The 13161-nt window shown below is 40.9% G+C and overlaps 1 protein-coding gene across 1 annotated transcript; it reads left to right on the top strand.

Moving 5' to 3' along the window:
* The first annotated feature begins 426 nt into the window (after positions 1 to 426).
* Positions 427 to 13003, top strand: nxph2a (neurexophilin 2a). Its single transcript, XM_048239808.1, has 3 exons — positions 427 to 1191; positions 1452 to 1604; positions 10222 to 13003. Exons 2-3 carry the CDS (start codon positions 1560 to 1562, stop codon positions 10966 to 10968), a joined length of 792 nt encoding a protein of 263 aa, XP_048095765.1. The 5' UTR covers positions 427 to 1191; positions 1452 to 1559; the 3' UTR covers positions 10969 to 13003.
* Positions 13004 to 13161: the final 158 nt, after the last annotated feature.

Here is a 13161-nt window from a genome sequence, read left to right as displayed (position 1 = left end):
TGTTGCCTGCTTTTCTTTCATCCGTGTTATTGCAAAATCCTTCCAGGTGATAAATATGTAGCATAAATTTAAAAGTGTATGCCTAGCCTATACTTCGTAGGCCTAAGCTATCATCACACAAGTGAATAGGCTGCCTTACTTTAGTGCTTTCCTGTATTCAAAGGTGACCAGGTTCAATTAACAATAGTTGTAGGAGCAGAAAAATTGTTAAAGAAAGGTATTTGATGACGTTTTGAACGCTTAGAGTAGGCTATGTATTTCCTGAAAGTCAGCCTCAAGTATAAGAACGAGCAATGTTTCCGTCACATGGAGGCGCCATTGATACACAGAAAGTGGAACAGTCCTTTCAAACCAAAAAACACGACAACTCACAACAGCTTTTGGGTTAAGTGGGTTAAGGACAGCCCCACTTACACAAACATGTAATGATAATGGATTAATAGAGGACTTGGCCAGATGGTTGAGTCTATAAAAGATTGTGATTGAATTGTTCAGGTATTGTCCACTAAACGAGGTAGATGAGCATGGCCAGAATCACTACATATTTAGACCAGACTGTATAGCCTACAAAAGATTAGACTCTAGTTAAGGTTGGCGAGTTAGTGGAATCTTCTTGTGTAAAAAAGAACAAGACGCTGACAAAATTGGCAATTGTTTTGTGGAAACCTGTAAAGGTATTTCATGGGTTAAAAAGACGTAGGATTTTTCAGCTGTGCTCAAGTCCAGTAAGGACTTTAGGGGGGATTCATCACATGCCTCTTGAGTTCCTCTGTGAAACGCACAGTGAGTGGAGTGCCGCCTCTGACAAAACTGAGGAAGGAGGAGAAAGCAGACTGGTCGACTCGTAGCATCGGTGGACAACACTGGAGCCACCAACTGGTTTACACAGATTATAATCATTCGTGAGTGATCGTACAACTCGTCTTAAGCTACTGCTGGATAGTGACAGCAAGATCAAAATGCTGCAAAAATTGGCTTTTAATCTTGAAATCAACGGATTTTCATCAGGAAACAAAAGCATTTAATACGACCAGATAGGACAAGTGCTGACTATTGACTCCGACATCCTGAACGAAGTTTTCCAACTGCTAGGTTGCTTTACTTACATTTCACGAAGACTTGTCAAGAGAGTTGCTGTTTTAAGATGTTGAAAAGTACGGGCTAGTTTCCCCCAGGGCAACCAGGGTGCAGGTAAGTTTTAGTCTAGCCTACTTAATGATTTATGTGGGTATGGGCTAAGGTTTGGAAGGATGCACATGATCCATTCCAAATTGTTGCCTTCATCAAACCAATAATGTAACGACCGTGCTATCAAATAGACTATTTTTGACATATGCAAATGCAAAATGCATGAAAATATTTAAAACTTACATTAGTTTTACAAAACTTACATTGAGAATTGCATTGTAGGCTATCGCTGAGTTTTTTAAAAATATTTTATCTCGTTGCAGGTGTTCACAGAAATGGCATTTGTTTATCCAGAAAGCCAGCAACTGCGCATTTCCTCAATCTACTTCAAATAGATCAGCTGGACCAGAATCAGGGTCAGAATCAGAATCATGAGGAACCTGCAGACTCTGTTGCTGCTGTTTTGTCTGCATACGGTGAGTAGGCTACTTCATCCAGATATCTGGCCATGTGAATAAAAACATAGAACAATGAAGATGGAGAAAAAATATTTTGGAGTTTCAATGTGATAGGATGCACGTTAACTAAAATATTAACTGTCAAATCTTTATAAGGTAATTACTTTTTTTTTTTTTTAAAGGACATTTAATATTTTCCATCAGGTTGCTCCGCGTAATTTTATTGAGCTGATTACAGGACATTACCATGGTCTAAACTGGCATGCAGGATGCAGTTAATTTTCATAATTGCAGCTAAATAGTGCCTACATGGCATATTTGTGGCAAATAATCCTTGTACAGGTTAATTTTCCTCTAAGGTTAGCAGGAGCAAGAAAACTCTTTAAGCGCCTGCTTATAAAAGTTAGGTGTCATCACAATTACACAGTACAGATCAGTAGCTACAATGATTACTGCTCATCCTCACACTTATGTGCCTAACAAAATATATTTTTCAAATGTTATTGACATTCCTATTTAACTATTGTCACTATGTAGGCATAGGCACCCCAGAATGTGTGCTGTTGTCATTGTAAATCAATATAGGAGAAATGCCAATCCGGTACCATTTTTCTTTAAACCCTTAATGTAAATTGTTTATGCATTTAATTGTATACATTTTTTTTTTCTGTGTAGATTTTCAAAAATGTGTGTAGCACCTCAGGTAACAGTGGGTTATTACACAATATATTTTGTGGCAGGAATAATTGTACAATGATTGGGCTTTTACGGCCAGTCATCCGAATAGGCTCCAGTAAGATCTTCCCCTGTCCTTTAGTACAGTGCTCCCCTGAGAGCTGTGCCAGTGGGACCAGACGCCGTGCTCTGAGCTTTGGAAGCTTTGCCCGCCTCAGGGGAGCCTTCCAATGCATCTGAGTCCCAGTAGTCCGCATGGACATATTGTCTTTGACTGATATTATGTTACACACACACACACACACACACACACATGCACACACACACACACACACACACAAATGCACACACACACACCCGCACACACACACACACACACACAGCACACACACACACACACACACACACACACAAATGCACACACACACACACACACACACACACACACACACACACACACACACACACACACACACACACACACACACACACTCATATCACAATGTACTGGAAATGTCGTCTTGCACCTGTGTCATACCCAGGGGACAGATAAGAGAGTCATGGTCTCTACATGGGTGACTATTCTTCCTGTGGCATCTGCCATGGTTAACCTCTGAAAGCTGACAGGCGAACAGTGCAATTGAAATTAGAGGACCACTTGAGCTCTGCACTCTGCATCACATCTTCTCAGCCTTTTATTTCCCAACATTATCTGGGATAAATAATAATAAAGAAAATAATGACAGTACTCAAAATGGTTTGAGTTGTACCATATGGGAAGTTATACTCTAAGCTATAAAGTGTATTTATTGTATTATCTCCTAGGTATTGAGTAAAACAATGTCTGTTGAAATGCCTACCCACACTGTTCATTATCACATTGTGATTTTGTCCTGAGGGAAGTGAGCTAGATTTTCAGTGAAGACAAAAACAGTGGAGATGTCACCTTGCAAACTTTTTACATCCCCTTTTCTCTTTGTGTGAGAAATCATGTAAGGGGCATTTTTGTTTTATTAATACACCTATGAAAACCATGCCAAATCATCAGTGATGCTGTTACTTATTATACTTTTTGACTTTTATACTTATTATTCACCACATTGCATGTTTGTGGTAATGCTTTGATGTAGTACACTGAGAATATAAAAACCTGCTTACTGCTAACTGCCATTTGTTGGTTTCAAAGCAGCGTAATATTAAATGATGATAAGTAGTACTGCCGCCTCAACTCAGGGTGGCTGTGGTCTTAAGCATTTGGACGGACTCCCTGCAGAGTCTGTGCATTTCGAAAGGAAGTTGCTCAAGCTGAGAAGCAAGGGACCGGTGAAGTGTGATATTTGCAAGCCCTTAGAATAGACAGTGAGACACTTGGTAGAGCTGTAGAATATTTTGTACATCTCTGTAAAATGCAATCAGTGTTATTTAAACACGCAGTTGCACAACAGCTCTAACATGAACATTCTTATCTTCAGTGACCATAGTGCTATTGTTCCCCTGAGATTGAACATTTCACATCGCAAGAAAATTCATTTTCTTGCTAGGAAATTTATGCTTGAGAGCGAAGTATTTGCTAGGACAATAGTTAGAGGCTAATCTTCATTCAACATAAATTCCCTCTCAAGGGGGTTTTCGCCCTGCTGCTCTTCCCTATGTCCAATTAGCTTTGATTTATATAATTTATTTGTGCTACATTTAACCAAAAAACTTGCTGTGGAAAGTGTACTAAAATGTACAGTGGGGGATTAGAAGCCTCCTTTTAATCTCGGGCTTCTGATAATACTGCATGGGCTGATTGATTAGTTTTTCAGGAAGCTTATGTCAGAAAAACTAATCCGTCTTTGGATTGTGCCAGCCTTGTAAGGTTTTCTGCTCTGGCACTTTATCATTGCCGCGAATTACAGAGCTGCTGGGCTGCGATAAGGCCCTCGTCGCTTTCAGGGGCCCGTCCCCTTGGACAATAAAAATGCTGTTTATATTCTTCAGAACCTGCTGCGGCCGAGTCTTCACATCAACCTTGCATTTGGATTTGCCCCTGTGAGAGACAGGAACTTGCATTGCTTTCAGAAACCAGGCAGAAAAGTCAAGCAAGGGAGAGAGAGAGAGAGAGAGAGAGAGAGAGGAGGGGCACAGTTAAATAAAATAAATAAAGTGTGTTGCAGTGGGGTCCTTTTAACACAGAAACTCTTCTGGGAAAGATTAAATGTGGATTTTGAGTGAGTTGCTGCATAAATGTGTGAGATGCTGTGCATCTTCTATCATTTTTAAGGCTTATTTCGGTCTTGATGGCTATCTTGACTCATATTGGGGTCACATTCTGTTGCCTGAAGGCTTGGCTTGATAATCCGCAATAAACAACATTGTCTGTGTGACATTTCCAATTCTTAGCGCTGGGGCTTGGAGTGTGAAGTGTCGATTTCCTAAGCTTGTTTCCAGCGCAGAGCCCTGAAAAGGATTTCATACTCGCAAGACAAACTCAGTTTACAGTAGGCCTTCTCATCCAAAATCAGCTACTGTACACTGTAAATCTTATTTGTGAAATAGAATTCATGGGCTTTTATTCCTACCACCATGTCTAACAGGATCCCCGTACTTACAGTGGATGACCAGGCCTGATGTGGGTGTAAGCATGGGGGAAAGCAGCATTTAACACCTTTGTTCTCAGAGGTTGAACCACAATTAAGAATCATATTTAGATTCTTAAAACGGACCCTTGTTCGCTGAGCCCGCCATCCTGCCCACTGCTTTCCCAGACTGTGAGTTTGGATCTGCGGAGGTTTGATTGTGGATACTTGCTCTCCGCTGGACACACCTCTGCGCTGGGTGTGTCTCACTGCATTGGCAGTGTATAGGCAGCCGTCTCCCAGCATTTCACCATCACCTTGTTTTGCTAGATGAGTTCTTAATGAATTCATGGTAAAGAGACTGTATAGGTCTTAGCTTTTATAGACCTTATTTCTTGATCTGCAATCTAGTACTTGTTTTTTGTTTTCATTCCAGATTTATTTTTATTGTTCCTGAACAGTACATTTTTTAATTCAATAGTTAACTACCAAGCTTGTGTATTTCCTCTGTCTAGTCCGGTGCATTCCAGCTTTCTATTAAAAAGAAGCCAATCATTTCACACGTAGGACATCAATAAAACTCTCCTCGGTGAAGACACAGTGGTTACAGAGATAATGATGCCTCTGCCAGGCTGGGATGCGCGAGCAGTCACCCCTCACCATGTTCAGAGGCCATCACCACGCTGCTTGTATGTGCATAACAAGGGCGGCTAGCCCCCATTAATTAAATCTCTATGACTTTCCCCCCACCGCACGGGAGTTTTGTCAGCCTGAGAGGAAACATTAGACATTTCCCCCTGATTAATCACATTGACTCGGCTCTCCTCTCATCGTCTGCGCCTTGAAGCTCTTTTAGCCTGTCAGGCTCACGCAGCGCTGTCAGATCCTCTGTCTCTGCAGATTCCTTGTGAAGTACCCTGCACTAGAGTGAAAAGAATACTTTTTTTATGCCCCTTTTTTTGCTCCCTCTCATTTTTCTTCAAACGATAGTGTCTCCTCCACAAAAAAATCAGCTGGGTTCCAGTCAGCCCAAAGAGCAAATTTGTTCTGTCAAATCTAACCTGAGATACTGCGTAAATTGTGCGTGTTGCTGACAAATTAGATCCTTGCTTTTCAGTATTTGTGCAATTTGCATGAAATTGCTCTCGTGGGGAATGGATACAAAAAAAAAGGAATACATCTAGATTAAGACATCGATTGTGAGGAGGCTGCTTGTGCTTGTGTGTGCTTTAAACAAAGCTGTACAATAATGCAACATTAAGAGGTCCATTGATTGGGGCTAATTCACTTTCTTTTTCATATTTCTACCCAGCCCTCCGGATTCTAGTCTGCTAGTTCCAAAGAAAAGGGGGTTGGGGAGAAGGCGTTTTCTTGTGAAGTGCAGCAGTGGGATTCTGAAAGCGTTGATGTGATGAAAGGTTTCACCTGCCAGAGAATGAGCACAGGGATCTCCTGTCAGGCTCGCCATGAGCTGAGATAACAGGAACATCTCACTGCCTTACGTCTTGCCAATAGCCCTCAAGATATCATATCGTTCACTGTAGGTCTTTATTAGCGGCTTTTGAAAAACACCCTACATCAGCATTTTGGTTTTTTTCTCACAATCTTGCTACCATTTTTCTCTGCAAACATTCACAAGGTAAATATAGCCTTTGGAAAATATTTAATTTAATGAATTACTGGTAAATAACTCACACTTAGAGAGTCAGTCATTTCATGACAGACAAAAAAGAGAAAATAAAGAAATGAACAAACGAAAAACCATTACTAAAAAGAAAGAACATTTAACAGCAGAATATTTCAGTACAGTTTTGTTGAATCAACTTCACTGAAACTGATGTTCTAGTTTTTACAGAAAGTGTGACTAACCAGTCTTATGCATCGACTTGTCAGTGTAGTCTTTCACTGTGAAACAAGAGAGAAGATCTTGGACATTCACAGCACACCCCCACCCTCGCCGCAAGTGTCAGCTGTGTTGGGTAGGTGAGGTGGGGGAGAGCTGACAGACAGAAAGCATCAGCTTTCCATCAGCCATCACCTAATATACTGCAGCTCGCCTTTTGATCCATTGGTGCTGATTAAAGGAGAACATCAGGCTGTGCAGAGTAGAATCCGGCTCAGAATGAGAGGAATTTTGCTTGTTCCAAACAGACCTTCACTTTGAAGCTGATCAGTGATTTATGACCATTCTACCTCCTCTACACACAAGGTGCAAATTAAGTTAACATAGACTTGTTAAAAACACCAAGAATGTGACAGTGTGCCCATAAAATGACCCCATAAAAACCAAAGAAAAATAATAATAATTAAGAAAACAACACTGGAAATTATACAATAACAATCTTTGAAATAAAAATAAAAAAATGTTTAAAGAAAAAACAGTGGACTGCTGTGAAATAATGTATGGCCAGTTAATGTCAGACAGACCGCCTTAGTGACCAAGTGGGTCAAATGTTTCTGTGCGAGCCGGGTCTCGCTGAAGTGCAGTGGCCCCCCCAGGGTCAGTAGGTTGCAGTAATGATGGAGGGGATTATTTGGTGTAAGATATGTGGTGCGAGCGGCTCAGCATGAGGATTTGCCGCTGTGATCCTGTCCGCCGAAACACCTGCCATTTGTTAGGCCGGGCCCCCGGTACCCTTGATTAAGAGTGATGGCTCTAAAGCGTGAGGCTCTCTCAGCCATCAGGGTAGCAATCTATTGGGCAGGAGCATGTGGACTCAAGCCCTCGTCTGCCCAGGGGCCTCCAGAGCCTCCTCCTGGAACCAGCTCTTTGCTGTGAATCATTACAAATGAAATGCCCTACAACGCCGTGCAGAGAGACAAGCGCGGAGGGAGCTCGCCTCAGGGGGACGAGAATGGGAATGGCAGGATGGAAAATGTGTGTGTGTGTGTGTATGTGTGTGTGTGTCTTTTTAGCAGTGTTTCATGTTGCATACCTGAAGACAAGGGGAACTAATCATTCCTGATGTCCATGGACAGACACGGGTCGGCAAAAAGACGAATGCTGATGGGTTTAATAGCACTTGTGAAGGAAAAAGCTTAGAGTTTAGGCCACTTCTGTGTGATTGTGAATATATATATATATATATATATATATATATATGAAAGAAGACAGGTTGATAGATGTCCAGTCAAAATATGTATTTTTGTTCGGATCTAAAAGGAATGATAGGTTTTCAAGGATAAACGATAGATGGAGGCTCGGGGTAAAGACAAATCTGAAATTGCAGCACAGCCATAGCCTCTGGCCAGGAAAACATCATGGCGTTGCTTGCTGTTGTTGCCCCACTGCAAAATGCATTCAAACAACATCCTCACAGATGATACAACAGAGAGATGTCTCTGACTCCTTAATAACTTTCCAGAGGCTTGGGCTGGTCACGGTGGCAATTACCTTTATGTCAAGCTCTAAAAGATATGTCCACTCAGGGGACCAGCAGTCAGCTACGGCTCCAAGAGGTTCATTACAGATGAATGTCTGGCATGGCTCACCCTGCCTTTTGTTTGTCTCATATTGTGGTGTCGGTCTCAAATGAATTTTAGCACCTCTGGTTAATGGAGAGTGACATTTTGGCAGGGCACGTTATTAAATCACATATTCACAGTTCAGATGCCTCTTTTTTTTTTTACAGCCTGCCCATTTCCAACAGGTACACCAACTCATTTATGTCATGGTGGAATTGATCCTCCAAGGCTTTGCTGCTGCTTGCATGATCAGTTTGTTAAAAACTACCCTAATATTGGTGAAATCCTTTCATTATCTGAACTTACGTTTTCAAAAGTCATCCTTAAAAAGTTAATGGCTCAATATTATATTGAGCTAGCAGCATCATGTTCATCTGTATTATATACAAAAGGGCGGTGAAAATGTTTTCTTTCATATATTCAACTATCTATGTTGGTTTTGAGTGTGTGTGTGTGTGTGGGTGTGTGTGGGTGTGCACGTGGACCTTTGAGAGAGAGAGTAATAGAAGAGAGTCAAACACAGAGAAGGAGAGAGGTCAGAGAGAGATTTGGAGTGTGGAGATGAAAGGAGAGAGGATTGCCAGCGTGCGTGTGAGCACAGCATAAGATTCTGCTCTTGTGATACTGTTAGTTGTGATAGCCATTTCCCCAGCCGTTCATCTTACTCTAAGTGCTTTCACGTTGGTGTTGGAATCACTCTGTTCCTCCATCATCTGCCTTTTCCACCCTCCCTGCACCCCCCCCACACACACACACACACACACACACATTTCACCCAATGCCAAGTCGATGGGCTTTTGTGGAGGATGATAAATGAGAAAATGGGGAAAATAACAGTTACACATGAGATACCAGAAGGTAGAAGTGATGGAATATTCCTCCCTATTACTCACCTTGAAGCATTCACGGTATCTCTTTACGTCATTTCACTTAAGTTAATCTGCCAGCACTCGGGCTGCACTGAGCAGATGACAAAGCTGTATGCACATGGAGCAGATGGAGTCAAAAAGCATAAGGCTCAATTGATTTGTACTATTCTGACTTCCTTTTGTGAATTTGTATGATGTTTCGTCTTTTTGTACATGGTGGTTCAGTCTTAATTAAGCAGCAGGGAGAGTGATGAATGAATACACTTGCGGTCCATGGGAGCCACATTGATTTTGCATTAAATGTGGCACTCTCAAATGGATAACGTGATGATCTGTTTGCCTCATTTATCAAGCCGGGCCTTTGTGATATCTGTAGTACATTAAAGCCACACACATTAGCTTCATTTGAAAGTACTAATGGCCGTTTTAACATTAAGTGACCTTGATTCGCATAGATGTGGAATTATGGAAATAGTGAGTTCTGTGACTAACAATTTTGAACGTAAGGTTGTCAGAAGATTGTACTTTCTTAACAGGACTCACATATGCTACAATTAAGCTTACAGCTAAATTTATAATTAGAGGAGAAAAAATACTGTGCAGCTCCTCTCTGAGATTTCAGACAGCCCAGCTTAAAGCCATCACATCTGCTGCAGCAAATTATCCCCTCAACTGAGCCTCAGGAAAGGAAACTACAGTTAATTACAAATACAACTAGTTTAGCTCTTTGCAGTAAATTATTAAGACTTTATCTGAGGTGGCCCAGGATTTGGTCTTTAGGCTAAGACACTTCAAGGTGCACAGGATTCACTCTGGTGAAATGTCTATATGAGACATCCATTTGCTTTTTATTACACCTTTAATTTTACTGTTACACCTGTCTTTTTACATTCTAAATCAGTACCCAGCTGGTTTATATTTTAGTCCTCCATTGCACAGTCAGACACTTTTGTTGTTTGAAATGTACTGTTTTAATCTTGTAAATAAAATGTTGGTATGTTTGTAATCGCAGTGTGACCAGGCTCTAATATTTTCCTCTGATGTTCTCTCCTTTTGTCTTTGAAGGTCACGAGCCGCAAAGTGCAAATTCCAGAAGCAGAGCTGCTAGAATGGGAGGAGAGCGATAATGAGGAGAATGTCTCCCCCCAAGGGGCCAGTCCCCGGATTTTAAACCCCCTGCGTCTCTTTGCCAGGGGAACTCCTGGACTCAAAAACAACATGAGGGAAATGACATATTTAGAAAACATGGAGGACTTTTGGGACTGGTTATCTAACCAGACAGATGTTCAGGAGACGCAAACGAGAACTAAACGGAGGCCCATCGTGAAAACTGGGAAATTCAAAAAGATGTTTGGCTGGGGCGATTTCCACTCCAACATTAAGACCGTGAAACTAAATCTTCTCATCACGGGCAAGATCGTGGACCATGGAAACGGCACATTTAGCGTGTACTTTCGGCACAACTCCACCGGGCTGGGCAATGTGTCTGTGAGCTTAGTCCCCCCGTCCAAGGTGGTGGAGTTTGAGTTTGCACAGCAGTCCACCCTCGCCACCAAGGACACCAAATCTTTCAACTGCCGCATTGAGTACGAGAAAACAGACCGCAACAAGAAGACTGCTTTGTGCACCCAGGACCCAGCCAAGGTTTGCTACCAAGAGCAGACACAGAGTCATGTCTCCTGGCTCTGCTCAAAGCCCTTCAAGGTCATATGCATCTACATCGCCTTCTATAGTGTTGACTATAAACTGGTCCAAAAGGTTTGCCCTGACTACAATTACCATAGCGACACACCCTACTCCTCCACAGGATAATGTTGGAGTTGTGTGATGGCTGCCACCTAATAGTAGCTAGGAGGGAACCTTGGTGAACCACCATGACCCTGAAACATCATCAGCACCATGTGTTCTCCTCGATTCGAGGGCAATTAAAATTGACCAGATGTTTTTTATTAGGCTAGACCACAGGCATGTGTTCACAGATTAAAACGGGCTTTTTTTGCCAGTAGACCGTCAAAACAACATTGACACCAAGTACATGCTGATTTCAAGGTTTTATGGAACTATTCTAGAGGAGTAAATAGTGACTTTGAAAACATTGGTCTGCTACTGTGATTTTTTTTCTGAAAGAAGGCTTATTATGCATAGTATTTTTAAATAGTCATCATCTTTACCAGTGTCATGTGAAGTATTAGCTATGAAATTTGCAATGACCAGAAACAACTAGGGAATAGGACCATTAGATTCTCTGTCTGTGCTTTGGACATTTTGGTTTGTTAGACTTTTAATTATTGTATTCAGAATTCATTTTCACCAGTAATTCTGTAAAGCGTTGAAATCCTGTGAAGTCACTATTGCTATTAGAGTGTGTGCATATAACCTCAGAGTTTATCCTGTTCCAATTGTGCAATATTTCCTTTTACATTACACCTTTAGTAGGATATTGCCGATGGGTTTCATACAAGACCCTACATGCAAGGAGTTTCAGGTGTCTCACAAGGGCACAATTCACAGGACAGGTGGATTTAGTGAATCTGGCAGCCAATTAACAATGCTTTGTCATGGTTCTGCCACAGAGCCTGACATTTCCAGGCTTTAATTAACATTAATTATACTGAGAAATTTCACTTACAAACCATGACTGAGGCAGCCCAAGCAAAAAAATTAAATTTAGTGTGTCACTCATGTAGAAACTGCATAATGTGAGCTTAAACCAAGCCTTATGCTGTCACTGTGGACCTGTTAAGTACCCCAAATAGTGTATAGGGAAAGATTTTTGAGAAATGGGTGAAAAAAAGAGCATTTTCGTTTTAGCTTTCTGGTGCATTTTTAAAAGTGAGAGACAGAGGCAAAATCACATTATAGTGTTTATGTTGCAGTCCAATCACTAAAAACTGTCCTTGAAAAATCAACCAGAGCTTGGAATTCTCAGGTTCTAAACCCTCAATGCCAAATAGGAGAGAGATTATTGTTGTTCAGTTCAAGGCGGCTCACACATTTGTGGGCCAAGACCAAGTGCCGTGAACCAAAAGCAAGTCAATCATTTCAGCATTTCAGTCATGCAAAATCATATAAGTTGGCAAGTGAGCTTTGCTTTATCCCTGGTGTTTATCTCTTAAAAATGCAAATAGCACTCCCAAACAGCAGTAACATGGTTTTTCCATTGCCTATAATAATGTTCAGCCCTTAACCTTCTTTGTACAATTCAGTGTGTGGTGTGTGCATTGAAATGACAAAACTGTGTTTACACTAGCCTATTAAGTTAATGGGTATTTATTTTTATTTCCAAAAACAAATATATAAATGACTGTATAAACTGGTAGATAGCCTACTTTGGTGTTTAATAGTGGTATCATATAGATGTAGACTCATGAAGCTTAATTGAAGATGAATATATTGCATTATTTTTCTATATTGTGGTCAATAGTATGCCTTTATTTTCTCCTGTTATTCTATTGTGGTCCTTATCTCCAGAAAAATAATGTACCAATATCTTGCATCTGATCAGTAAACATTTTGTCATTTCTAACAGTCGGCCTGTACTGTTCTATTGAGTACTGTTAACATAGTGACTACCATTGGAACAAAATGAAATCAACTTGTCGTGAAATGTATTTTTACATATTCTTGTTTTCTTACATTGGTATTTTAGCCCCCACCTGCTGGCCAGCTCTAACAGAGGTAGCGTCAGTGTTTAGTAGTCTGGGCTTCTCATGTGTTGCCTTGGAGTAAGCCAACATTTCTTCTACAACGTATAGCCTACAATGCATTGACTGCACACCATACAGACCACTTATTGTTGTTTCTTCTTCTATTCCCCTCACTAATAACAAATAAAAATGGGATTTCACAGTGGTCAAACTTTATTCAACACCATCATCAAGCCACTGAGGGCTATTCAGGGTTCACATCGAATAAGCCCTAAGCATAATTTCATTATCTACATCTGCTTTTAAAGCATTTAAACAAATATTTTGAGGAAAAGTAGGAAGAATATTATTAAAACAA

The sequence above is a fragment of the Alosa alosa genome, chromosome 3 (genome assembly GCF_017589495.1).
Source record: "Alosa alosa isolate M-15738 ecotype Scorff River chromosome 3, AALO_Geno_1.1, whole genome shotgun sequence".
NCBI classification, from domain to species: domain Eukaryota; kingdom Metazoa; phylum Chordata; class Actinopteri; order Clupeiformes; family Clupeidae; genus Alosa; species Alosa alosa.
This window is presented reverse-complemented; position numbering and strand designations above follow the sequence as displayed.